Source organism: Neoarius graeffei, chromosome 1 (assembly GCF_027579695.1).
Source record: "Neoarius graeffei isolate fNeoGra1 chromosome 1, fNeoGra1.pri, whole genome shotgun sequence".
Classification (NCBI taxonomy): Eukaryota; Metazoa; Chordata; class Actinopteri; order Siluriformes; family Ariidae; genus Neoarius; species Neoarius graeffei.
In genome coordinates this window covers 113,333,316-113,359,365 of record NC_083569.1, presented here as the reverse complement: position 1 = coordinate 113,359,365, position 26,050 = coordinate 113,333,316, and the positions used below count along the sequence as shown (strand labels likewise).

The window sequence follows — 26,050 nt, the reverse complement described above, 5'->3', positions numbered from 1 at the left end:
TGGAGTAATCATTTTAGTTGCATTATATCAACCATTTATCAGGGTGAGCTCAGTGATGTACAGGAAGATGTACAAGACACACCAGAAGTGGAGGATTCCTTCACTCTTTTTGCGGGTGTACCTCAGTCTACTCCTCAGAAATCCAGAACTCTGGACTTCAAGGCTCCATTACCTTTTCTACAAACAACTTGTGCACAGGCAACATGCACCAAGTCACTGTCTGACCTTGCACCCACATGGACACAACCGGTAGGCTAAAGAACCTTTTCTCATGCTGTTTTTACAGGTACTGTGCCATGTCACCAGAAAGTCGTTATTACATGCATCTATTCCTTTTGTAGGGCACAGCATCTTTGTCCACGCTGACTACTGTGTGCAGTCCAAGAAGAGGTCTAACATTTGATGTGAGTGGCAAACTTGGATGTCCAGTATCTTGGATCCATTATGTCTAGATTACAATTACAGTAAAGCACAAATGTAGTTATAGAGCTGTTAGAAGATTGTGTAAGTTACAGTTTTTTGTGAGGTGACTAACGTGTGTGGGGGAAGCCGTGGCTTACTGGTTCAAACTTAGACCCAAAGGGTTGCTGGTCCCTAACCAGTGGACCACAGCTGAAGTGACCTTGAGCAAGGCACCCAACCCCTCACTGCTCCCCGGGCACTGCTGTAGCAGGCTACAGGGTTATTGTGTTCTTCACCCTCACTGTGTGTTTCACTAATTCACGATTGGGTCAAATGCAGTGACAAAATTGCTTGCCCATCAAGATTGATTATAAAATACAAATTCTAATGTTATACTGTACTGAAAATTTGATGGAATATGTTGATTTGTCAACAACAGGAGCCACACGACACAGCACAGGCGGAGATGGATATCAGCGCAACATCTGCCTTCGACATCAGCATGACCTCAGAGCCAGCTGCTGATCCAGCAGACACAAGTTTTGTCTCCTACTCGACCCCCTCCTCCTCTACCACAGGAAGCTCAACAAGCCTTTCTGGACAGCCAGGAGGTTGGCATGAGAGAAAGTGCACCTAATCTCTCACTGCTCCCTGGGCACCGCTGAAGCAGGCAGCCCACTGCCCTGGGTTGGTGTGTTCTTCACCCTCACTGTGTATTTAACTAATTCATGAATGGGTCAAATGCAGAGACCAAATTCCTTGTGTGTGTGTGTGTGTGTGTGTGTGTGTGTGTGTGTGTGTGTGTGTGTGTGTAAATACACTTGGCCAACAAGACCGATTCTAAATGCTAAAGTAATTGTATCTGTCCAAATTGATGTTTTACCCAGAAAAAGAAGTGCTGGATCTGTTATAAAAGGCCAATAATAATGGCTATCCACCTGATGAAATCACCAGAAATCATTCACTAATGTTCTAATTACAGGCCGCAAAAGACAACATTGTCTATCAAAAACAATCAAAACAATGGATTGCCAAGCCTGTTTACGTGGACACCACCCAAAAGTTCAGAAATGAGCTTATGGAAGGAGTCATCCGAAGAAGGCTGGACCCCTCCATAAAATACAGAGACCCATCATCACACGTTCAAGTTCCTCACCTGGCAGCAAACATCGGTCTGCCAAGACCCAGCAAGGAGGACATCATGAAAGGCCACACTTCACGCTTCAAAGTCTCATCCTAGTCTTCAACAATTTTTTTCTTTTCCTACATGTGAAACTCACTTACATGCTTTGTTAGCATTATTGATAAGCATGTGTGTAGTCATTGGTTTAGCAGTTCTGCAGTAAAAGCAGTTTTATCACATGTTGTAGAGGCAATATTGGATTACACCAAAAGTAACCTTACATATTCAAAGAATAGAGGATGTATCAAGAAAAGATACACATATTTACAAAGACTTTCCATGAAGGCAAATGTTTATTTTGTATCTCAATGTTATATACATGTTCCCTTTTCTACATGTTTGTAAGAAAATAAATAATTGTCTGTGTTCTCTTCATGTTTTGTTTTATTGGTATGTGTAGAGACTCAGGTATAGTTTTGCAGTAAAAGCAGTTTTATCTACTTACAGATACAGATAGGGCCTACATTACTTGGTTACAACAAAACAGTATAGACAGTATAGTTATTATTTGTACAGATTTGTACAGTAAGATTTTACACAGCCATAAAAGGCTAATAATTAGGGTATATCCATTGCCTCCTGCACCTCTTGAAATCCAACGTAAATACCAGACTCTGATGGAAAGTTCTGTCGGATTGATGCAATCACACATGATGGCAATGGCGTTCGATTCCCTTTGCCCAGTGTCTCTCCCTTTAGGGCCCACTCCAACACAACACGATAGGACACCAATCTGTATTGCCTGTGAAAACAGCAACTCTATAAGTAGCTATCGGTCTAATGCATGTTGAACTTCACCGTAAAATAATAATGCATTTTTTTTACTTACTCTGTGGACAGTTGTCCATTGGGTCCACTCGGTGTGTTGTTTCTTTTCCAGTTCACTTTATCGCGCCGGAAGAAAAAAACTGAGGAATGCACAGGATGGATCATTGCTGAGAAGTCGTCGGTAGCAGTGACACAAGTGCGGTCACGCTCCTCTTCGGGAGCGTTGCTCACCATCGATGGCAGTATTTTATCCCATTCTGCACAGCACAAACACTCCATTTCAGTCGGCATGGGTTGGCACACTCCACACTCACACCACCAGCTCGTGTTTGCTCTCGTTCTCTCATCCGACTCGCCTTGACTAGTCGCAACGTCCTCTCTTCCCCGATCCAAAGCACGCAACTCCTCTTCAGTGAGCTCAGGTTCGAAAAGGTAGGGTCTTGGATCTTGGTAGTCGAAGTCATCATCTTCGTCTGTCGTGTAATCTTCCGTATTCATCGCCATTACAACTCGAGAAAGCACACCTGTCAGTGTCAGCCTAGTAGCAGAGAACTTAGTAGTCACGCTGGTGTATTAACGGAAGTTGAGGGTTTTCAAGTGCTGCGTGGTGTCTTTGCGCCTGCAGCGGTGCATTGCCTGTGCTGTGGCCGAAAATAGTTCCATATATAAATTGGTCTAGTAAATCTCTTCGTGTTAATTTGCATTGATATGTGTACTCAATGTGAATGTACAGGTCATGAGAAATAATTATAAAAAATCTTGAGTTATTTGATTCACTTTTGCAACGACATGCTAGCTGGACACGCCGGATTACAGCGACTACGTTAAGCTAAAGCTAACTGGGGCGTTTCTAGATCAGGGCAATGGCTGGGTCGGCTACAAAACGCTTTGGCTCACTCATCCAACTCTAGGGACTGCAGGGACTGACTCAATTTCACCTGGGGGTGGCGTACTCCTTTAAAGTCAATTCTGTAGCTTACTGGAAGCCAGTAAGCTACTGGAAGTTTACTGGAAGCCACCAAGGCGTGGCTTCTCGCCGGAGCAGGGGTATTCTCACCACCATCAATCCCCAGACCAAAGGGGACGATGCTACCCCAGCTCACCCCCATCTTCGCCACGTCAAGGACCCCAGCATTTCTCCAGTAGCCGGGATGGCTACTACAGCCATCAAAGCCCGGAACCAATTTCCTCAAGGCCCTTAACAAAATGTTATGTGAGACTGCTGTATAAAACAAAATACAAACAAAATAAAGATAATGTAATATACTCTGTTACAATAATAATAATAATGATTTGTTAAAATATACTAAAGTAATTCCCAAGTGTGCAGAGGTGGAAATAGTCATTTTAAACAACACTATGAATTATTTAATTAGACATAAACTAGGCATGCATCAATGCCATTTTTACAGACTGAATATGAGTAAATAGTTTTGACACCTCTTGATACAGACAATAAAATTTGTTACCTTGTTAGTATTGAACCAAATGTTGACAAATTTTGGGGGTGGGGGGCAAATGGACATTATGAATTTTCTGCATCTGCAAGCTTTAACCACCCAATACTTTAAAAAATATCCAGGTTTAGAATTTAGACTGACTGTAACATTTTATTACATCAGTAACATGTTCATGTGGAACATATCTGAGTAAAACCCACAGAAATATTCCCTGTCCTGACTTACCAGGCAAGTGAGAAGTGCTGTTATAGAAAAAATAAATAAAAATAAAAACTCTGGTGTGGTGTGATTTGGCCTGATGTGAAGCAGAGGGATCTGGTTTATACTTTGTACCTTCAGAAGCAGCAGCACACTCACTGTGTATCTTATGGACATCCAGAACATTTAAAAACAACATACACGAGATACAAGAGCCAAAAAATCTCTGTCAAGTTTCCAAGTCAAACTGTAAAATGTTTAATGTCACTGTGCATAAAAATCCCTGAACACACTGACGGACTCTGTCTCTAAGGGAACTTTCCTCTGCTGTCGTGATTATTGTCATGAGGTGCATCTCAAATCTAAAATTCAGACCTTATATTCAAAAGTATTTAATAATCTAGAAAATCCTGATGGCTGGTACACAAATCAGACCTTTTGACCTTCCCAAGCTACTTTGAGTGTTTGCTAAGATCATACAGTCAATTAAAAAAAATTGCTTTGAAATTTTGCTCGTGTTATCTGCCTTGGTTTATCCCATCACTTCATTCACTCATGTTTGCTAGTTATAATGTCAGTACAATAAGCTTGCTTAGAGATCAGAATGAGCAACATACTGAAAAACTGCAGAGAATTTCCTGCTGAGGGTCTGTTAGAAGAGTTTACAGCAGAACAGGACATGACTTTGCTGCAGAACTGTAAAGAGATTCAGGTGTGTGTTGGAAAGTGAATGTGTGTTCATGAGGCTCGACTGTCATGTCCAAAACTGTCAATCAGCTCCAGTGGCGGCTGGTAGTCTTTCAAGCAGGGGAGGCTGGTCGGTTACGATATTTCCAGATTTTAAAAGAAAAAAGAAAAAATACATCAATTTTGCCCATACTCTTGCCTCTGATCTGGCTGATTGTTGGCAGGGTCACAAAGTGAAATAACAGGCTCTTTTGGTCCATTAGCCTACTGTCCAATATACATGATGGTGGTGTTGGGGGGGTATATTTTAACATTTTATATTTTAAAATTGTGGCATGTTGTTTAAAAATTGATCATTATTGAAAGCAGATCTTTGTCAGGAACCTCAGCAGTAACAACAGAGTGTTCTGGAATAGGCACAAGCACTGACCTTGGGGAGCCAAACATAGAGCTGGGTGCCACACATTTCATTCAATGACACTTTCCCTATATTTTACTTATTTTGACTGAGAAATGTTTTATTGACAATTTTGATAACCCTTCACTTTTAATCCAGGTCTGTAGTGTGAAATGTTCTCGGCTGTGTTTTTGTTTAAAAATGTTTTCCAAATTGTAGCTGTGTTTAATTCATATCCAGAAAAATATATATTCCAATATAATATACTCAGCATAAACATTTTAAATAGATTCTATATTTTTGGTCCATCCATGACATATTACTAAAGTAGCCTATTTACTGTTGTTGATGTGGGTCACTTGCTGTTAGCCAATTCACTTTCTCGTACCAGGAGAGCTGAAAGGAACGAGTATTATTCCCTACCTTTTTGACCAAGTCAATTTGAGGCATTGGTCTACCCTGCTCTTTAACTTTAATTTTTTCCTCGAAAGGAAGACTGGCAAATGGTTTCGCCAAAATTAAATCAGCAATGCTTGGCATCCGTGCGCAGCTTTCTTGCTAGCTGACTAGCCCCCTCAAGTTCAAGTTCAGTCACTCAAATAAACGAAATTTCTGGAACTAAGATAGCAAACTTGACAACACTATACACTTTATTTACAATGAAAATATATACAAACTAAAAAAGCTGGTAGAAACCGTATGTAATGAATGAAATCGAAATGTAAGCTGATCTCTTACAATACACCACACCACTTGCGAATCCGCATGGGACTGAACTGAAATTCACCGCTGCCTGTCTATATTTGAAACGAGCTGTCAATTAAAGAAAATATCCGGCCGCTTTCACCAATCACCAGTCTCCTCGCGGAAACTGCCATGTCCCTCCCAGTGTGAGGCTGGGAGTCCGTGGGGCGGACGTTTTCGCAGTATTTGTCCAATAACCGTCTTCCATTTTGAGATTGAAAAGCGCATAGCTCCCAAATGCCATTGAAGTCCACTGTGAGGCTGGGAGTCCATGGGGCGGGTGTTTTCGCAGTATTTGTCCAATAATCGTCTTGCATTTTGAGATTGAAAAGCGCATAGCTCCCAAATGCCATTGAAGTCCACTGTGAGGCTGGGAGTCCATGGGGCGGACCGTGTTTTCGCAGTATTTGTCCAATAATCGTCTTGCATTTTGAGATTGAAAAGCGCATAGCTCCCAAATGCCATTGAAGTCCACTGAGGCTGGGCTGCATCGCGCTGTCACGAGGGGGAAAAACTCACGCACACAGTAGGCGAACTGGGGAAAGTTATAACGGAATGATTTCGCACTGTAGATGGGTTGAGCACATATATTTCTATGATTCTGGATCTGAAATAGCAATGTTATAAGGTCGGCTATAACATAAGCCTAGCGCAATTCATCCTACATGATGTTCATCATTTTTAGAGGAGGCTGAGCCTCCCTCGTTGTCTTAGAGCAATCGCCTGTGATCAGCTCATCAACCACACCCTGTTTTATCACCAAATAACACCAATAAAATTCATTGATCATGAGATAAGATTTTGAGGTAGATCTCAGGGTCCATTTATAAAAATGACAGCACTGTTGCTGAAAATAATTGGGGTGAGATTTAACTTAAAATGGAAGTTTGACACTTTTCCCATAGAGTAACATAGAAATGGGCGGGGTAACAACTGTACTGCAGCCAGCCACTAGAAGGCCTCAGAGACAATTTTGGCTTTACTTTTAAATCTCTGTTACTATGACAACCCATATATACAGTCACTGGTTTTGCTGGGATCATAGTTTGTGAAGTACGTCCACATCATTGTTGTTTTGTGTCATCTGTTCATTAGTGCAACAACATACACTAAGCTCATGTCACATGGGATCACCTGGCTTTGTCTGTTCATACTGGAGCATTTTTAGTTCCAGTATTGATGCATCTCTAAAGTAAAGGGATTTTTATGTCAAATTAAAGAACCACAGTGAAACTCATGTAAAACTATGTATTCACGTCAGAATTTTTGTTGGTCATTGTTTTCTTATTTTATTACCATTATTTATCTGAAATGAACATAATTCTTGTGAATGATTATTAATCAGATAGTAACAAATTCTACACAACCTTTATAGCCCCATTAGAAAGAAGAAATTTACACAATATAAAGGATCAAGTGTATACAGTATAAATCACCTTGAACATGGGCCACTGGTATCAGTGAAACCAGCACTAAAAAGGGAACAGAAAAAGAAAACATGACGTAAATCTGAAAATTATTCAGTATGTTCATGGAAACAGTACACTGTAGACACAAAAGATTCAATCTTATTCAGAAAATCTAAACTACCAGCTGTAAGAAATACAAAAGTCACTATTCTGCTCATTAATGCCTTTATTGAATGAAAATTGCTTTATTTAAAGCAAATATTATGATTAAAAGTGTGATAATCTCAGCACTGGGACATAAACCCATGTCCTAATGACACAAACTCATCACTCAGGACATTCAGACTGCAGATGGAGAACTTTATACCCCACCACTCACTCTAATGAAGACACAAAGACAACATTTACTTACAGAGCATCACCGGGAGTGGACTGAGCTCCATCCTGTAACTCTAATGACTGACTGAATGAGGTGTGGTGCGTGTTCAAGTCTCAACACTTCCTGTGGTTTCTCGCTTTCAATCACACTACAAGGAAAGAAAGAGAGGATGAGTGTATCCCAGATCTTTAACTTCTCTTTTAGTGTGTACAGGCACTGTATCTGCTCTTCCTTCCTCTTTCCAGAAAAAATCTTCAATACTTTTTGTTTTTCTCAAACTCTCACATACAAAAAAGAGCGCACAGTAGAGACTGCACTGCATTAAATCAAGAGAAGCTTAAAGCTTGACAAGCTACAATTTCTAGGTCGCTCATCTTTCATCCAACTTCAAGCTCCTTTGAGTTTAGTGTTTAATTTTCAAAGCATTGCTGGGATATTTATGAATGTTAGTTTCAAAATTATGTGGCCATCTAAGTCAATCCATCCATCCATTATCTGTAGCTGCTTATCCTGTGCAGGGTCGTGGGCAAGCTGGAGCTTATCCCAGCTGACTATGGGTGAGAGGTGGGGTACACATTCAAACATAATAACATTCATCTCATCTCATCTCATTATCTCTAGCCGCTTTATCCTTCTACAGGGTCACAGGCAAGCTGGAGCCTATCCCAGCTGACTACGGGCGAAAGGCAGGGTACACCCTGGACAAGTAGCCAGGTTATCACAGGGCTGACACATAGACACAGACAACCATTCACACTCACATTCACACCTACAGTCAATTTAGAGTCACAAGTTAACCTAACCTGCATGTCTTTGGACTGTGGGGGAAACCGGAGCACCCGGAGGAAACTCACACAGACATAGGGAGAACATGCAAACTCCACACAGAAAGGCCCCCATCAGCCATTGGGCTCAAACCCAGAACCTTCTTGCTGTGAGGCGATAGTGCTAACCACTACACCACCATGCCAGACTATCCAAGTGTGAAAGATATTTATTTCTGTACGTAGTTTCTCAGAAGCCCAATTCATGTGTGTATTATTATTGTTCTTCTGTGTTGGTTTATAAATAGAGTAGTAAATATCAAAACAGTTCAACTGAAAGAAAAAGTGGAAATAAAGTAAGAGTGTCTGTTTAAGCATAAACGTTTAAGACAGATCACTTGTGAGAGGGAGGTAATACATAAACTCACAAGAACACTTTACAGACATCCCAACCTGCCAAAATTCATTTCAGGGATACCGCCCACCCAGAAAATGTTGGATTTGGTTGATGTGATTTCCTGCATTCTGGTGGATTTTGGGGTGGCCTTTTGGAGATGAACAAGACCCGAATTCACTCAATTCACTCAGATTCATAGCTGACACCCTGACTTGGGGACTTAGCTGCCCCCAGCCTATAAACTATGATAATTACAATGTGCCATATATTAAGCTCCTTACAGATGCCCCTTTTCCACCAAATCAGTTCTAGGGCTGGTTCGGGGCTGGTGCTGGTTCACAACTCGTTCAACTTGCGAGCCAGCTGAGAACCAGTTTGCTTTTCCATAGCTCGGGGTGCTAAGGGGAGCCACGTCATTACGTCACTGTATACGTCAGTTACGTCACTGCGTTTGCATAAACCTTGGCACGAACATCGAAGCAACAACACCACGGAGAAGAAGAAGCAGCAACAACAACAACAACAACAATGGATGACTTTGCGTTTGTACAGCTACTGCTTCTGGCTTTATGGTGCTTTATTGGGATCAGAAAACGGCAGATCCAATATGTTTGCGTTGATCGACAGGTTTTGATTGGACGGTGATTATGTTCTAGGAGACAGGTAATAACCTAATAACGTTTTGACTCTTATCCTTACACTGAATGTGAGATGGTTATGTTAGCCTTTGTTATGAGCTAACGTTAGCCGGTGTTATGTCTCTGCTGGAATCGTCACAAATTCACAAACATATTACTGGTGATTTTTAAGTCGCCACTCATATCTACCACAGCGGTAGATATGAGGATGCTTAGCTCTGTAATGAACTTAACTGACTGAAGTGAATGTAAACAAACTGCATGGAAATACAAGTGAATGATTTACGTTTAACCTCGTTTCTTTAACCCTTATGCCTCACTAAGGACATTTTTGGCTTGTCATTTGTTAATTTTCTTTATTATTTTGACTGTGTTCATACATATAGAAATATAATAAGGTCAGTAGAATATAAAGTATGGCAAATGTGTTGTACATTAACTCCACAAGTAAATGTAACACTTACGTTTCCAACACTCACACATGCACATTTATTTCTCAATACACATCCCACTCTAATCTAAGGGGAAAAAGAGGCACAAGAGTTAAGTACCATGATGAATATTTGTTTGAGTATTGATGACTCTCCACACAACATGTTTATTTACCTATACATTTTTCTCTTTACAGGTAATCTTGCGACTGATGGCAAGGCGGAGATCACATGTTGTCTGGGCACACCCAAGATCTCGCTACTGGTGGGACACAATTGTTCCTGATTTCACCTTTCACCAGTTCGTGCAGAATTTCCATGTGTCCCGAGAGTCGTTTGAGTATATCTGCAGTCAGGTGAGGCATGTCTTGGGGAGAAGGAACACAAATTACCGTTTGTGTGTCCCAAACCAGAAGCGGGTGGCTATTGCCATCTGGAAGCTGTGGCACTCTCCAACGACTCTGAAAGAGAGCAGCCATTTCCACTAACCTCTCAGCATCAGGGCATGTAATGTGGGCAGGGAGCAGCACCTTGATGACTGTGTTACAGAAATTCTGAACGCAATTAAAGACGGTGCTCACGCCTACTCCAAAAAGATGGCTGATGGTCCTGTATTCACCGCCGGTGGCCAGTGTGTTGGTGCAATAGATGGAAGCCACATTCCCATTATAGCACCAGAACAGTATCCCCGAGACTACTACAACCGGAAGGGATGGCATTCAGTTGTTCTGCAAGCGGTTGTAGATGGCAGAGGTTTTTTTTGGGATGTGTGTGTTGGCTTTCCAGGGAGTGTGCATGACGCAAGAGTCCTAAAACAGTCACATTTGTGGGAAGTCCCAAGTAACAGGGAATTTCTAGGTCAAAGCAAAGTGACCATCTCTGGCTGTGAGGTTGGACATTACCTGATAGGTGATCCAGCCTACCCCATGCAGAACTGGCTGATGAAACCCTTTTCTGACACTGGCAGATTGACCCCTGAACAACACACCTACAATTACAGACTCAGCAGTGCACGATCGGTTGTGGAAATGGCATTTGGGAGACTGAAAGAACGGTGGAGGTGCCTACTAAAAAGAAATGACTGCAAGCTGGAACTGTGCAAGAAAATGGCGCTGACCTGCTGTGTCCTTCATAACATCTGTGAGGAACATGGCGACAATTTTACTGAGGAGCACCAAGACAGACATGCCAACATCCAGCCTCCTCTTCAGGCATTACCTGAACATGGCAGTCAAGAAGGGGCTGACATTAGAGCCGCTTTAATGGCCTACTTTAACAGAGGGAACGAGCAATTTGTTTGGTTATTTTGCTATTTACTTCATGTCAATGTTGTTTAATTGTTCAGTTCGATAAGTTCATAGAAATGAGTCATTTATTTGTAAATAAAGTGACTGAAAAAGGAAGCTTGTTGAGTTCTTTCATTACTTGTTTTCACAAGCTCTAACCAGCTTTACTTGTACTTATTACACAGTTAAAATAATTTTACATCACTAGTGAAAACATACAAGCAGACACGTCTCTTTAGAAAAAAAAACCCTTTATTTACATAGTGCATAGAAACACAACATAAAGTGACGTGAACAGTGCAAAGGTGCAAAACAAGAAAAGTGGTGAGATTATTTTCTGGCTTGCGCCTCCATTACAGACACCATGCACCCCATTATACTGAGGAATGCACTGCTGTCTGCCTCCAGCTTGTGCAGCAAGGCATCGTTCATTTCTTTGCTGTGCTGCAGGAACCTCTCATCCACCCGCTCAAGGTATTCCAGGAGCTCAGTGTTGCTGTCTTGCTTCCTCTTAGCTGTGTACAAGAACAGAATAATGAGTTTAAAAGTTTTTATTAAGTCATAAGTAGATTAACACAGGTTCAGCAATACAATATAAGAAACATGTCAGCTCAGCAATAAGAGCATTAGTTCACTGTTTACGGTTGGTAGGGGATTTTATATGAATGACTGGTCACTTATTACAGCATGTATTTAGATTATAAAGTCACACTATTAGGGATATATCCATGTTTGCATAGTATCCGGTGAGACAGACGACTGGATACTCAGCACAACAACTTACCAGGTCTGGTCTGCTGCGATTGTCCTGAGCTGCTGGATGATGCAGGAGAGCTGCAGTGGCGTGGAGACATCAGGTCCTCGTCCCCGATGGTGGACAACTCTATAAACCACATAAAAACAGCCAGTGTTGGGAAAGTTCACTTTCTACATAAACTATTTCAAAGTTCAGTTCACAAATTTTAAAATGAGCTAGTTCAGTTCATAATGAAAAATTTTGAACTAAGTTCACAGTTACAAAAATGAACTAGTGAATGAAACTGTGTCAGATTTCATTATAACATTATACAAACAAACATTAACTGAAGTAACTAAAACTTTATGCAAGGCAAAAATGTTTGAAAAGAAACTTACCAGGCTCTGATTGCGGCACCATCGCCTCCAGCATCGCCGTCGTTGCCGGTCTATCGCGGAGGACTGAGTCCAGAATATCGATGGGGTTCTTCCTCGGCCGCCCGTTGCCGCTTTGACCGAGGTCCTTTTTTTGGTCTCTGTAGTCTTTCTTCAGCTTCTTTAATTTGTTGCTGATCTGCTCAAGAGTACGTTCATACCCCGCTGCAGCCATCTCTTTTTGTATTTGGTGTAATATGGGCTTGGTCCGCGTAGCACCCTCCAGTTTCGCCTGGACTTCATCTGTGGACCATATCGCTAGGAGACAGGTTGTCTCCTCCACAGACCACTGCTGCTTTACTGCATCCATGATATCTCGTTGCTTAAAAATGGCGACCTTTCACGGTCTTGTTATTGCTGCTGGTCTTAACAACTCCGCCCCCCCACTGACGTAAGCGATTCTTTCCTCTGGCCCAGCAAAGAGTTGGTGCTAGCCTGGAACCAGTTTTTCTGGCCCCAGAGCCAGTTCTTTGTCAGTGGAAACCGAAAACTCTGTTGCAAACTAAGCAATGGCCCCGAACCAGCCCTGGAACTGATTTGGTGGAAAAGGGTGAATCTGGACACCCCACCCTCCATAAATAAGGAAGGATGACCAGGATAGATAGATATTTCACCACAGAACATTCCTTTACTGAGATACCAAAACACAGATGAATATAACAGAACCATGAATGAATTGCATGAATGACAATAGGCCTAAAGGGCTCTTTCCTTTCCTCTGTTCTATGCCTGTTCCTTTTGCAAGCTTTCATTGTATTGTATTTAGAGGCTGCTTGCTTTGCAGATTTGAGCAATTTTCCAGACACCTCCACCTCGTAGCACTCTGTGTCAATAAACTTGTGAATCTGATGTCTTGCAAGATTAACAAGTGTTTGGTGAGACATCTGACCCCTAAATTCTGTCTTGATGTGACGCACCATGCTGAATGCCCTTTCCCCGTCACAGTTAGAATTTGGCAGCACCAATAGCAGCTTCATCAGCTGATAGAGCTCCCTGAATCTCAACTGCCCTGAGCTCACAGGTGTGACTTTGGACAGCTTCCCCCAGCACTCATCAACTGGTAAATTCTTATAATTTGGCACCAGTGCTTCCAGGTTAGATGACACATAATCCAGGACTTCTACGGAGCTGTTCTCTGGCATCTGCCTTCATTACATTTGGAAATCTTTCTGCCAAAGTCAAAATCTGCTCTGGTTTCACATCATGGTTCTCAGGATTGACCACTGACAGATTCATCAAGATTTGATCTCTCACTGGGAATTTTTCCTTTATTTTTTGAAAGATTCTGACAAAGAATGCTCTCGCATCTCTGTAGAATTGCTTTGTCTTGTGACTGGAGAGTGCTGATTTTCACATCGGAATATCACATATTTGATGGAAGATGGATCTGATGTTTTCATAGTACCTGAAGATACAGTATTAATTGAACAGGGGACATTTTGCTCATGTTGTGAGAGAATCTCTTTCAGAGCCTATAAGCACAGAAAAACCCAATGAGTTAGTTGAGAGAGATAACAAGATGGCGTGTCCATTCATTTGGACTGTAGATGGCTCTGGCAAAACCAGAGGTGGAGGTTTGTGCATTTATATAAATAGAGCTTGGTGTACAAACTCTGTTGTCGCCGAGAGACACTGCTCACCTAATGCGGAGTTTCTCATGGTTAAATGTAGACCTTTTTATCTCTCAAGAGAACTCACATCAGTTATAGTTACTGCTGTATGGAGCACTTGCATGTGACGTCACAGCCGATCTAGATTGTGACAGACGCCATCTTGTCGGTCAAACGCCATATTCCGCCTTCTACTTCTGGTTCTACTTCTGCTTTTACTTCTACCTTTTCTTCTGGAAAACCCTACTATATACAATTCTACTACAACGGCTGCGGCTACAAGCTCTCCCTACCTGTGCACGTTTTTTCTGTTTTTTGTGTGTATTTTTGCGTGTTGTTCATCTGTACCGGACTTTAATATCCACTACAACCGTATGGACTTACTGGACATTGGATTCCAGCAGAAAATGATTGTTTGTAGCGATTTCCATCGCATGCACAACATTCCGGACGAAAAAAAAAACCATTCTGGACGAGATAGCGAGACCAGCGGGGTCTCCATGGATTGTTATCGGAAGCAAAGTGAAGGAGGCGGTGCCGGGAGCAAAAGCGAGGCTGCAGGCAGAGTCGGCCTGTTGACTAAGCTCAGAAAACAGCCACTCAAATCTCCACTGCCAAGCCTCTACCTCTCCAACGCCAGATCCATGTAAACAAGACGGATGATTTGGAATTACCTTATTCTATTCTATAATCGGCTGGTCAGTGCTATACTCAATACTTAAGTGACTTACCCATCCAATGAGGATTCTTGTTTACAAGATGCCACATCTGAGTCGCTGACAAATCCTGAATTTCTGTAGAGATAACTGTCCAGAGATTTATACGCACACAGTGCTTCACCACTGAACGTTAATGAGGAAAAGTTAATGAGGTAATTATACACGTCCAGGTATTCCGCTGGCAGTTCAAAATCCGGTCGTGAAAACTCCGTCTGGTAAGCCATAAGGGTCACAAATCTGTAGATCGTTTATTTTAGACGTATATCTAGTTATCTGTTTCATTAGAAAAATGAGTCGTGTAGTCCGTTGGTTGAAATTGATCCATTCTGTACACGAGTGCAGCAGTATTCAGCGGTGTTTTTGACCGACAAGATGGCGGTTGTGTACTTTCCGGTCACGTGACTGCAAGATCTCTATATACACACCACCAGACGCTAATGCTAAGCTTGCAATGGGAGAATTGCATGCAGCCATTAGCAAACAGCAGGAAATGCACTCAGAGGCTGCCTTTATTTTTGCGGGTGACTTTAGTCACTCCAACTTGAAGACAGTACTTCGCAGACTGCATCAACATGTTACCTGCCACACAAGAGGAAATAAGACACTGGACCATGTTTTTTCAATGGACAAAAAGGCAACGACAAGATTCAGAAATATACAGGGAAGTTGATCACAGAGTGATAAATTATAAATTAATCTTGTAATGGCTTTTTCCTTCGCACTAATTCCGTGATTATTGTAGGGACTTTACCTTAAAATTTCAAACAGGTTCAATTCACCTGAAAATCAGCCCTCTGTAAAGGGACACCGCAAGATCATAGGCTTTGGAATTTTGAAAAAAAAAAAATACATTTTATGGTTTCAGAGATATGATTTTAGTAAAAAATAAATAAATAAAAATAATGGTAATTTTGCACTGACCCCCAACACACACACACACACACACACACCTCTACTTAACGTCGTAGCACAAAATAGAAAGTGTATATGGTCCTAATTGGCTCTGTTAGAACCAGAAAAGTTTGTAGTTTTATGAGCGACTTAGTTTTGGAGGTGAATCCGAACAAATTCCTGCCTGTTGTGCGACACCTGCTCCTGCCACTCCAGCACTGTAAAATGAAAGTAATTTATTGCCATTATTTAGCCTTGTGCCTAGCAAGTGAGCTTACAAAGATGACAATTACAAAGAGACACTGCTTTATCATAACTGTGAAAGTTGAACACACAAAAAAAAAAAAAACACCACCAGCAACAACGATGATTTGTACCATGTATTAATTTCCTGGGGTGGCACAGTGGTGTAGTGCAGTGTTTCCCAACCTTTTTTGGCTTGAGTACCCCCTGAGCCTTCTTGTCACACCACGAGTACCCCCTCACACATACGGGTTGATGATTCTCCAAAAGTAGAGCATAACAGTGGTTATTACATGAAAGTCATTTTATTTAATCTCCTTAACTTGAACATAATTCTCAGGCTTTCTCTCTCTCTTTTTGTTTTTAACCTCAACTTAATTCAACATAAGAATAAAGAATGTTTTCTTGGAATATAAATAATTTACCAAAATAGTATAAATACTAAATCAAAATAACCTTCCTTTTGTTATATCTAACTTTAACAAGTAACATTTCTCTCTCTTTTTTTAAAGAGTACATTAACATAACTCATCTAACATTCATCACAAAACTGGAGTGTCCTCCATAAACAGTCCTCCATAAACAGGCATTTTTATTGTTAATATCTGAAACAAAACCTTTCTCAAAATACTCACTACTGTAGTATAATCTGGTCTTTAGTGAGACACTTGAGCTTGCTTGTCTTTCATCAGCTTTGCTAGATCTGGGGACAGTGTGGAAACAGCTGCTAGCAGGCTGTTCTCCACATCCAGCGTGTTCCTCTTATTTGTTTTTATGTGTGTCAGAGCTGAGAATGTCACCTCACACATATATGTTGATCCAAAAGGTAAAAGTTCAATCAGTGCATGTTTTCCCAATTCAGGATATTCCTTCTCCACATTACACCAAAACTCTGTCAATGTCTTTTCTCTATGTGCCACTTTCAGGCCCCGGTCAGGAGACACATCCAGCAGCTGCTCCTGCAGCCTTGCAGGAAGCTTGTTGCTGCTCTCAGTTGCAGTGAATAGGTCCCTCACCCAATCCAGGCTTTCTGACTTTGTCAATATCCTGAAAGTACTGGTTAAAGTCTGAGTTGAGTTTGGATAGATGTTCTTCCACCAGTTTCACAACTGGAGCCCTGGTGACATCAGTAGTGGCAAGATGTGCATGAAGTAATGGGAAATGGCTCACATCACCCTCCTCACATTTCCTTTACCACAGATTGAGCTTTTTTGTGAACCCTTTCACTTTCTCGTACATCCTCAGGATGTGTGACTCCTTGCCCTGGAGTGAGAGGTTGAGCTCGTTGAGTTTGGTAAACACATCAGCGATATATGCCAGGCGTGCCACCCAATTGGCATCCTCAAACACCACAGCAAGAGGGTGCAGCTGCTCCTTCAAAAATGCAAAAACTTCACTGCGAAGTTCATAAAGCCCCAGTAGCATTTTTCCACGAGACAGCCAGCGGACATCTGTGTGAAGCAGTAGCTGGTCGTGTTGCGCGCCGCTCTCATGGCAAAGAGTTTCGAACAGTCTGTGATTCAGTGGCCGGGACTGGATGAAGTTTATCATCTTCACAGCGTCATCCATAACAGCATTTAGATCAGGGCTCATTCTCTTACTAGCCAGAGCTTCCCGATGAATAATACAATGCATCCATTTAATGTCAGGGTTTACCTTTTTTCACTTGTCCGAACAGTCCCTTCATGCTCCCAGTCATTGCAGCCGCGCCATCATTACAGATGTGGCTGCATTGTTTCCACTGTATATCGTGTTCTTTGAAAAAACTGTCAATAACCTGGATTATTTTTTCCCCGGTTGTCTTTCCTGGCAGTCTTTTGCAAAACAAAATATGCTCATTTATGTCCGACACATCTTTGTAACAAACGAACGCCAGGAGCTGCGCTTCTCCACTCACATCGGTCATTTCATCCAGCTGCAAAGTGAACTGACCAGCTTGTTTTATTTTGCCCACAACTTATCCCACAATATCAAGAGCCATAACATCAATCCGACAGGCCACGGTGTTGTTTGACAGGGGAACTTTCTTGAATGTCTCGGCTGCTTTTTTGTCGATCATAACTCCAGCCATACGAGTCGCTGCAGGGAGAATTAGTTCTTCAACAATTGAGTGAGGATTTTTTGTTTGTGCCACAAGCAGCGATACGGCGTAAGATGCCTCCAGGGCTTTCCTCGACACATTTGTGGTTTTCATCATTGTATTCTCAATCTGACCTGACTTAAATTCTGACAGCTTTCGTTTGTAGTACTCTTCAGTTTTCCCTACTTTTGCAGGGTGCTTGGTGCTCTGGTGTCGCTGCAAATGGGCTGGCTTCATTGTGCTGTTAGCCAGAATTTCAGCACAGAAGAAACACTGAGGCTGCGGTAGTTCCGAAGACGTAGACGTGGTGAAGCCATACAAAATGTAGTTTTCATTGTACTGCCTAGGTTTAGCTTTGGCCTCTTTCTTGCATTTCTCTGCTGTCTCCTCCGAACCCCCTCCTGGATCCAGAGAAACTGGACATTTTAACCATTTATCCATCTGCAGGTAGCAGCCAGACTTTTTGTAGACGTTATCGGTTGCTATGTTTTTGTATTTTGTGTCACAGGTCATTGTCTTCCCGGGGAAACAAGTTGTAGCGCAAACGTACCGTTTTATTGATGAGCTCGACATGACACATTGCTGAGAATATTTATCATCTTGGAAATTTTATTAAATAAATAGCCTATTACGAAATTCCACAGCAGACATTCTGTTGTCCACATATTACGAGTTAGCTGAGTTATTGGGACTACACTTTTGTGTGACGCCTTAAAAAAAAAAAAAAAAAAAAAATCTCCCCGTGCGCCGCATACCCCCTGCAGTACGTTCACGTACCCCTAGGGGTACGCGTACCCCCGGTTGGGAAACACAGGTGTAGTGGTTAGCGCTGTTGCCTCACAGCAAGAAGGTCTGGGTTCGAGCCCCGTGGCCGGCGAGGGCCTTTCTGTGCGGAGTTTGCATGTTCTCCCCGTGTCTGCGTGGGTTTCCTCCGGGTGCTCCGGTTTCCCCCACAGTCCAAAGACATGCAGGTTAGGTTAACTGGTGACTCTAAATTGACCGTGAATGTGAGTGTGAATGGTTGTCTGTGTCTATGTGTCAGCCCTGTGATGACCTGGCGACTTGTCCAGGGTGTACTCCACCTTTCGCCCGTAGTCAGCTGGGATAGGCTCCGGCTTGCCTGCGACCCTGTAGAACAAGATAAAGCAGCTAGAGATAATGAGATGAGATGAATTTCCTGGGTTCCAGAAAATGGCTGGAGCAGCTGTTACTCTTTCATGCTCTATGCACTGACTGACTGGTCGAAAGGTTTGGGATGAAGCTTGCTCGCTTGCTCTAGATTCCGTGAGATTGTTTGTAATGTGCAGCATCAGGGAGCCGCTATCAATATGCAGGAGACTCCTGGAACTTCCGGGAGACTTAGGATGTCTGAGTTTATGAGGAAAACCTAGCCTGGCAAGCCAGACTAAATGTGAATATTTAGTCTGGCCTCGATCCGTAGACATTTCTGAAGGGTGGGGGTGGAACAAACTGCTGTCTTTCAATCTGTCTCTGTGCGTATAGGCCAATGCTCTGACCAATCAGCGCAACAGTGACTGTGACATAGTCAGAGCGTGCAGTGGGGGAGACTTTGAAAAATTATTTATTTCAAGATGTGTATTAATTAATAAACAGGTTGTAGATATTAAGAAGTTTGGAGATAACGACCACAAGTTTGGAGTCTGTACCACATACTTAACATACACTCTTTGTAGGATATAATGAGGAAAAGTACTGGTCGTACACCCGCTGGCCTAATTCTTCGGTCAGAAACAATGCAGCTGTTCTAGAGGTTGTATCTTGCCATTTATTAATTGTCTCTGTGCATATATACATCTGTGTCAAAGGTTCTGAAGTTGTGTTGTGACAAAAGTTGTGAGAACAGTTGTGTTGTGGTTTCTAAGACAAAGAAATAAAGGGAAAGTACTTAACATGAGAATGCTAAAGTTATTCCCATAACAAACATGTCCTATTTAAACACTATTTGAAGGTAATAATTGCAAGAAATGTACTGAACACACAGTAATAAAGATATGGTGATTAACAGTACTAAAATGTCATAAAACATAGGAAATTCGTACTGCCTTATCTCCATTATTTGCAAACATAAAACACGGTGTAGGATTGCTAACACAATATTGCTGAGTCCCAGAACATGCTAGACATTTCAAATGGCAAAGAAAGATTGTCTGGCTGAAATACAAACTTATAGATGGCTATACCAACAAAACAAAGTCTAACAAAGGAAAATAAGGGCACTTACATTTACATTCACGCACAACAGCACCGAGAGACCTTCAAACGAGACACGAGACTCCGAGAATGCGACGGCATGAAAGAGAAACGTCCGTGCCTGTTTATATAACCCAGTTCCTTAAAGGGGCCGTGCCGCATTTTCTTAAAAGGCAAAAGTATTTTACATAGAACAACAGGAATTTACACAGAAGAAGGCAGGGAATTTTGTACAGCCGCCCCCAAATTTATTTAGTAAATTTGTAAACAACAAATTAACTGCCCATCAGTTATTACATTAATCAGCTACAATCACTGGGCATTTCAGGTAACTCAATTAGCTTGGCTACAGGTCGTAGGTAGGTGCTACCTTTAATGTCCACTGCAGCAGTCCGGACTTTATCGTCATCACTAGTAATGACCTTACTGACCCGACCTACTGGCCACATAGCTCTTGGCAGCTGACTGTCCATTACCAGGACAACCTGTCCAACCTTTAGGTCTTCTGATGAACCCTTCCGCTTCTGTCACAGTTGAAAGGTTGGGAAGGTATCTCCGGATGAACTGGTTCCAGAAGTGGTCAGCGATGACCTGGCTGTGTCGGTAGAGTCGTCGTCCCAGCAGAGCTTCAGGCCCGTACAAGGCCTGTGGCAGGGAGGCATCCCGCCGCCCCATAAGGAGTAGGTTTGGCGTGATCGGGTCCAGGTCCACCACGTCTGATGACACATAGCCCAGAGGTTTTGAATTAAGAATCCCTTCCACCTCCACCAACACGGTGGCAAGGACCTCCTCTGGAACAATTTGGTCGCGTAGCACAACCTGGAGAGAAGCCTTGACAGACTTGATCTCTCTTTCCCACGCTCCTCCGAAATGAGGTGCATGAGGTGGATTGTATCTGAAGGAGATGCTTTGTCTGGCGAGCTGCTCCCTCAGGGAAGGTTCAAGTTGAGCAAAGGCTTCCTTGAGTTCTCTGTCTCCCCCTCTGAAGTTAGTGCCCTGATCACAAAGAATCTCAAATGGCTTTCCCCGTCTTGCTACAAACCTCCGTAGGGCAAGGAGGAAAGAGTCACTGTCCATATGGCAACGGAGGTCTAAGTGGACACACCTTGTAGTCAGGCACTTAAATATGATGCCCCACCTTTTCTCCTGTCTTCTGCCTATTTTGACTGCATAGGGGCCAAAACAAATCAACCCCCGTGGACCAGAAAGGAGGCTTATTCAAACGAAGTCATGCAGAGGGTAAACTGGCCATTTGGGGAATCCCCGGTTTCTTGCGCCACTTGCAACACTCTGTACACTGCCTCTGATGCTTACGGATGGCTTGACGTCCACGCAGTATCCAATACGATCTTTGGACCTCTGCGTAGACTCTTTCTGGTCCAGGATGAAGGAGACGATTGTCATAGTCTCTAATCAGTAGGCGTGTGACCATGTGATCAGGTGATAGTACAATAGGATGAAGAGTGTCGTCCTCTAGATCCTCAGCCTTGCGAAGCCTCCCACCAACTCTTATCAGTCCAAGTTGGTCGAGCATTGGTGAGAGTGAGCTCAGTCGGCTATTGGTTGGTATGGCCTTTCCAGCTTTGAGAGCTGTCACCTCCTCTGGGAAGCTCTCTGTGTTCTCTGTAGGAGAGCCAGTTCAGCTGCAATGCCTTCAGAGGCGCTTGGGGGTGTGGAAGCCGCCCCATGAAGAGCCTGATGCGTGGTAAGTAGGAGGTCCTCCCAGGTCTCACAGGCAACCAAGTCAGGTAATGGCATGTCTGTAGTGGAGACGGTGCCACAGAAACTGCCATGTCGGAGCTTGGCATCCAGGACAGTGGAGGGACAGACAGGCCAGTGCTCTGGTGAGAACTGTAGGAATGGAGGACCACAATGCCAGTGACCAGGCTGTGAGAGCTGAAACAAAAGTTAGACCTCGGGTTATGTCATCAGCCGGGTTATTCTTTGAATCAACATACCTCCAGTTACTAGTCCCGACTAGGTCTTGGATTTCTGCAACACGTGTTCCTATCAACACTTTGTATTGCTGGGACTCTGACTGAATCCATTTCAGAACAGTGGTGGAATCAGACCACTTGGAGCGTGTAATGGGTACTGTAAGCTCAGTATTCAGTAATTTGGCAAGTTGTGCTCCAGTTAGGGCTGCACATAATTCCAAGCATGGGATTGAAAGCTGGCGCTTGGGTGCAACACGGGACCGAGCCAGGATGAAGGAGACATGGGTCTGACCAGCTGGATCTAACACCCGGAGGTAAGCTACAGCTCCATAAGCTTTCTCGGATGCATCACAGAACACATGTAACTCCACGTCCTCAGTTGTGATGTTGAATGGGGTGTAACATCGAGGAATGGTAACATCCTGGAGGTAAGTCAGCTCAGATTCCCATGCCTTCCAGAGAGGGAGCAAGTCGTCCTGAATGGGGTCATCCCATTGTCGCTCGGTCTGCCACAATGCCTGCACTAGTACTTTAGCCCTGGTGGTGTATGGGATAATGAACCCCAAAGGGTCGTACTGGCTAGCGAGTACATGGTACACCGTTCTCATGGTCACTTCGGTGGTAGAGACTGATCTCTTCTTGTAACTGAGGACATCAAATAGGCAGTTCCACTTCAGGCCGAGAGTGGATTCTTGGGGCTCCGTTTTGTCTGCAGAGAGCCAAAGCTCACAGGCCTCAGATCTGGCCTCAGAAGGAAAATGAGCTACCACCTCTGGTACATTACAGGCCCACTGTCTGATGTCAAAGCCACCTTTGACAAGTTGAGAGCAGTTCTCGCCAATGAGTGCTGGGGCCTGCTTAGGACATGATAAAGACTGGAGACAGTTGTCCACATAAAAGGCTGTCATGACTGATTCCATCACATCTTCATTGCCTTTCACATGGTCCTTGACATGCCTCTGGACTGCATAAGTGGCGCAACAGGGGCTGCACATAGTCCCGAACGGTAGTACACACCACTCATAAATGTCCGGCGGACGGTCTTGCTCCATGTCTCTCCACAGGAAACGCAAGAAAGGCTGGTCTGAGGACAAAAGCCTAACTTGGTGAAACATTGCATGAATGTCACCACTGATAGCGATAGCATGCTCTCTGAATCTGAGCAGCATTCCTAGTAAAGGAGGGCCTAAGGTAGGGCCAGGCAACAGGTTGGCATTGAGGTTATGCTCCTGATATGTGAAAGAGCAATTAAACACTACTCTTGCCTTCCCATTATGGAACACCATGTGATGGGGAATATACCATGAGCCAGCGGTACTGTTAGCCTCCTCACTGGTGATCTTCATGGCATATCCCTCCTTCTCCAGCTTGTGTATTTCTCTGTTGTAGATGGTGGCCTGCTCAGGGCTGTGCGACAGCCGTCTCTCAGCCCTTCGTAGGAGAGGCATCACAGCAGAGGGTGAAGCTTGGAGTAAGGTATGGTCCTCTTTCCACAGGAGAGGTGTCGCGTATCTCTCCACGCCATCCACATTGATCCGTACCGTGTCACTTTCCAACAGAGCAAGTGCAGAGCTGTCCTGCTTTGAGCGTGTGATCTCTCTCTCATTGCGATGAGGCAGAGTGTCGAGTTGCCATAATTTCTCCACATTGTGTCGTAGCTCTTGAGCAGGTGACAGGAAGGTGGTGTGTAGGCATGAACTCTGATGACAGGGCTGTTGCAGGAACGTCACAGGCCCTTGGATGGCCCATCCCAGCTTTGTGCATACAGCAACAGGAGAGCCAGGTGAGCCCATGCAGACTGGACATATGGCAGTGATCAAATGTGCATTGTCCGACCCAATGAGGATCATCGGCTTAGCTTTGTGGAAAGGCTCGACTGGAACATCCCTCAGGTAGTGGTATTTCCTCTTCAGGACATCAGCTGGGCAGGACTGTTCAGCAAGGTTCAGCTCTGAAGCAGTGAATACATTCTTGAGCTTGTGTCTGATGCCCAAGTTCGACCTGGTTGATACCTCAAGTGTCACCGAGGCTCCTTTTAGGTGCACTATGTCCTGCCGGACAGTTCTCAAAGTTAGGAACTCACACTACCTCTTCAGGCCAAGCTTGTCAACTGCAGTAGAAAGTATGATCGTCCTTTCAGACCCATCACCAAGCAGGGCATGGGTATCCAGGATCTTGTTCCCATTGCGCAAGCGAACAGGGACAACTTTGAGCATCACTCGGCGTGAGTGACTTGTTTGATCCATGTAAACAACTGTGGATACAGTGCTGATGGTAAGGACACCGGGCTGTTGCATAGCTGCGACCTCATGCAAAGTCAATAGGTGCTGCTCTCCACAGGAAACACAAGGCTTCTTCAGAGTGCACTTGTCGGGTTTATGCCCTCTACCACACCTCCAGCAGCGGTTCTGTTCCTTTATCCAATCTGACTTCTGAGATGTATTTATGCTGGTGAATTCTGAACATCCACTCAGGTAGTGCTCGTTGGACTTGCAATATGGGCAAAAGGGCTTGAATCGCTCACGCTTGTGTTTTGGCGATGTGGAAGGTGCAGTTGCCTTCAGTGTAGCAGCAGTGTTTAGCAACACAGTGAATGACTTCACTTTTGTCTGTTTGGAGGACTTGGTATCTCGACGTGCAGGCTCTCCCTGAATGCCTTCAGTGGTTTGTCAAGAGATTTGTAGGGTTTGAGACTTAATTTCCAGCCAGGATGCCAGGTCAATCAAAGTGTAAGTCACAGCAGACCCACTAGCTATGATGCCTCGCTTCAAACAGTGTTCTACAAAGGAATCCCTGTAGCTCATAGGAAGTTTGCTAAGCAGGATGTCAACATGCGAACCACACTGCAGCTCGTACCTGGCTGGCCCACTTGTCGACTGTAGCATTCCCACTAGTGAGCTAACTGCTGTGCTGAAATCTTCAAGTGCTTGGGCATCACCCATCCGGACAGCTGGAGCTTGCTGGATGGCCTTCAGCTCACTCTGTATGAGGGATCGTGGCTGGCCATACCGTTGCTCCAGAGCCTGCATCGCAGCGCTGTAGGGCTGTGGACTGTTGAGATGCCTCTTAGCTATCTGATAAGCTGCAGGAAGTTTCACAAGGTCAAGGAGAACTTGAAACTTATAATCCTCTGTCAGATGTCGGTGAGGCCCTAAGACTGTGTCCAGACCTTTTTTCAGGAGAATAAAGTCACTCTCTTTGCCTGATGAGAATGCAACCAATTTAGGCTTCGGTATCCCATAGGATGAAGCGATGGCCATCTCCATCAAGTTAGGTGCTCCTGTATCGGCTGCAGGGTAGGCCGCAGGTTGAGGCACATGGTACAGGTACCAAGGATAATGCCCAGGTTGTGGTAGTGGTATCCCATAAGGTGGATACCAAGGCCCAGCAGGTAGCTGCACTGGCGGATAAGGTTGAATGGGCAGAGGCTGCATTGGCACTGGCTGGCGTGGCAGAGGTGGCATGGGCGCTGGCTGGCGTGGCAGAGGTGGCGCGGGCACAGGCTGGAGCGCCAGAGATGCCGTGGGGTAGTGCCCTATGGATGCCCTCTCTGGTGAACCATAAGATGCTAGTGTAGAAGTGCCATCTGATGGAACACTCGCTGCATGCTTGGTCAGGCCTACCATTGTCGCCAGAGGCCTATGATGTTCGGTCATATCTAACCAGGATCCTACTCTGGAAGCTGCTCCTTGAAGCACTGATGAAGTGGATTGAATGAGTGGCTGAGACAAGAATGGATTCAACTCTTGCACATAAGTGTGACTAGGGGATTTGGTCCATAATGGTTGGGGAACTAACATGTAATCTGAGGGAGGCCTGTCTCCAGTGTGGGTAGTAGTGACAGGTGCATGGCCAAATGAATGTGGCAAACTGCTACTATACTGCTGATAAGGAGAGGTTGATCTTGGATGCTCATGAGAAAAGCCCATTGTACTTAATGGATAAGAGGCACGCTTTGCATTCTCCATTTCCACAGTAAGCTGTTCCATTTCAGTGCTTAAACTTCTCCATCTCTCCTCTAGTCGATCTAATACAGAGGCTCTAGC

At 43.9% G+C, this 26,050-nt stretch overlaps 1 protein-coding gene across 1 annotated transcript in view; it reads right to left on the bottom strand.

The window, feature by feature from the left end:
- LOC132885950 (cell adhesion molecule DSCAM-like) overlaps nt 1–26,050 on the bottom strand; it is a 172,694-nt gene that overhangs the window by 78,546 nt on the left and 68,098 nt on the right. Inside the window, exon 7 of the mRNA XM_060920484.1 lies at nt 7,276–7,311. Within this exon, the coding sequence (XP_060776467.1) occupies nt 7,276–7,311 (36 nt within the window). The remainder of the gene's footprint in view (nt 1–7,275; nt 7,312–26,050) is intronic.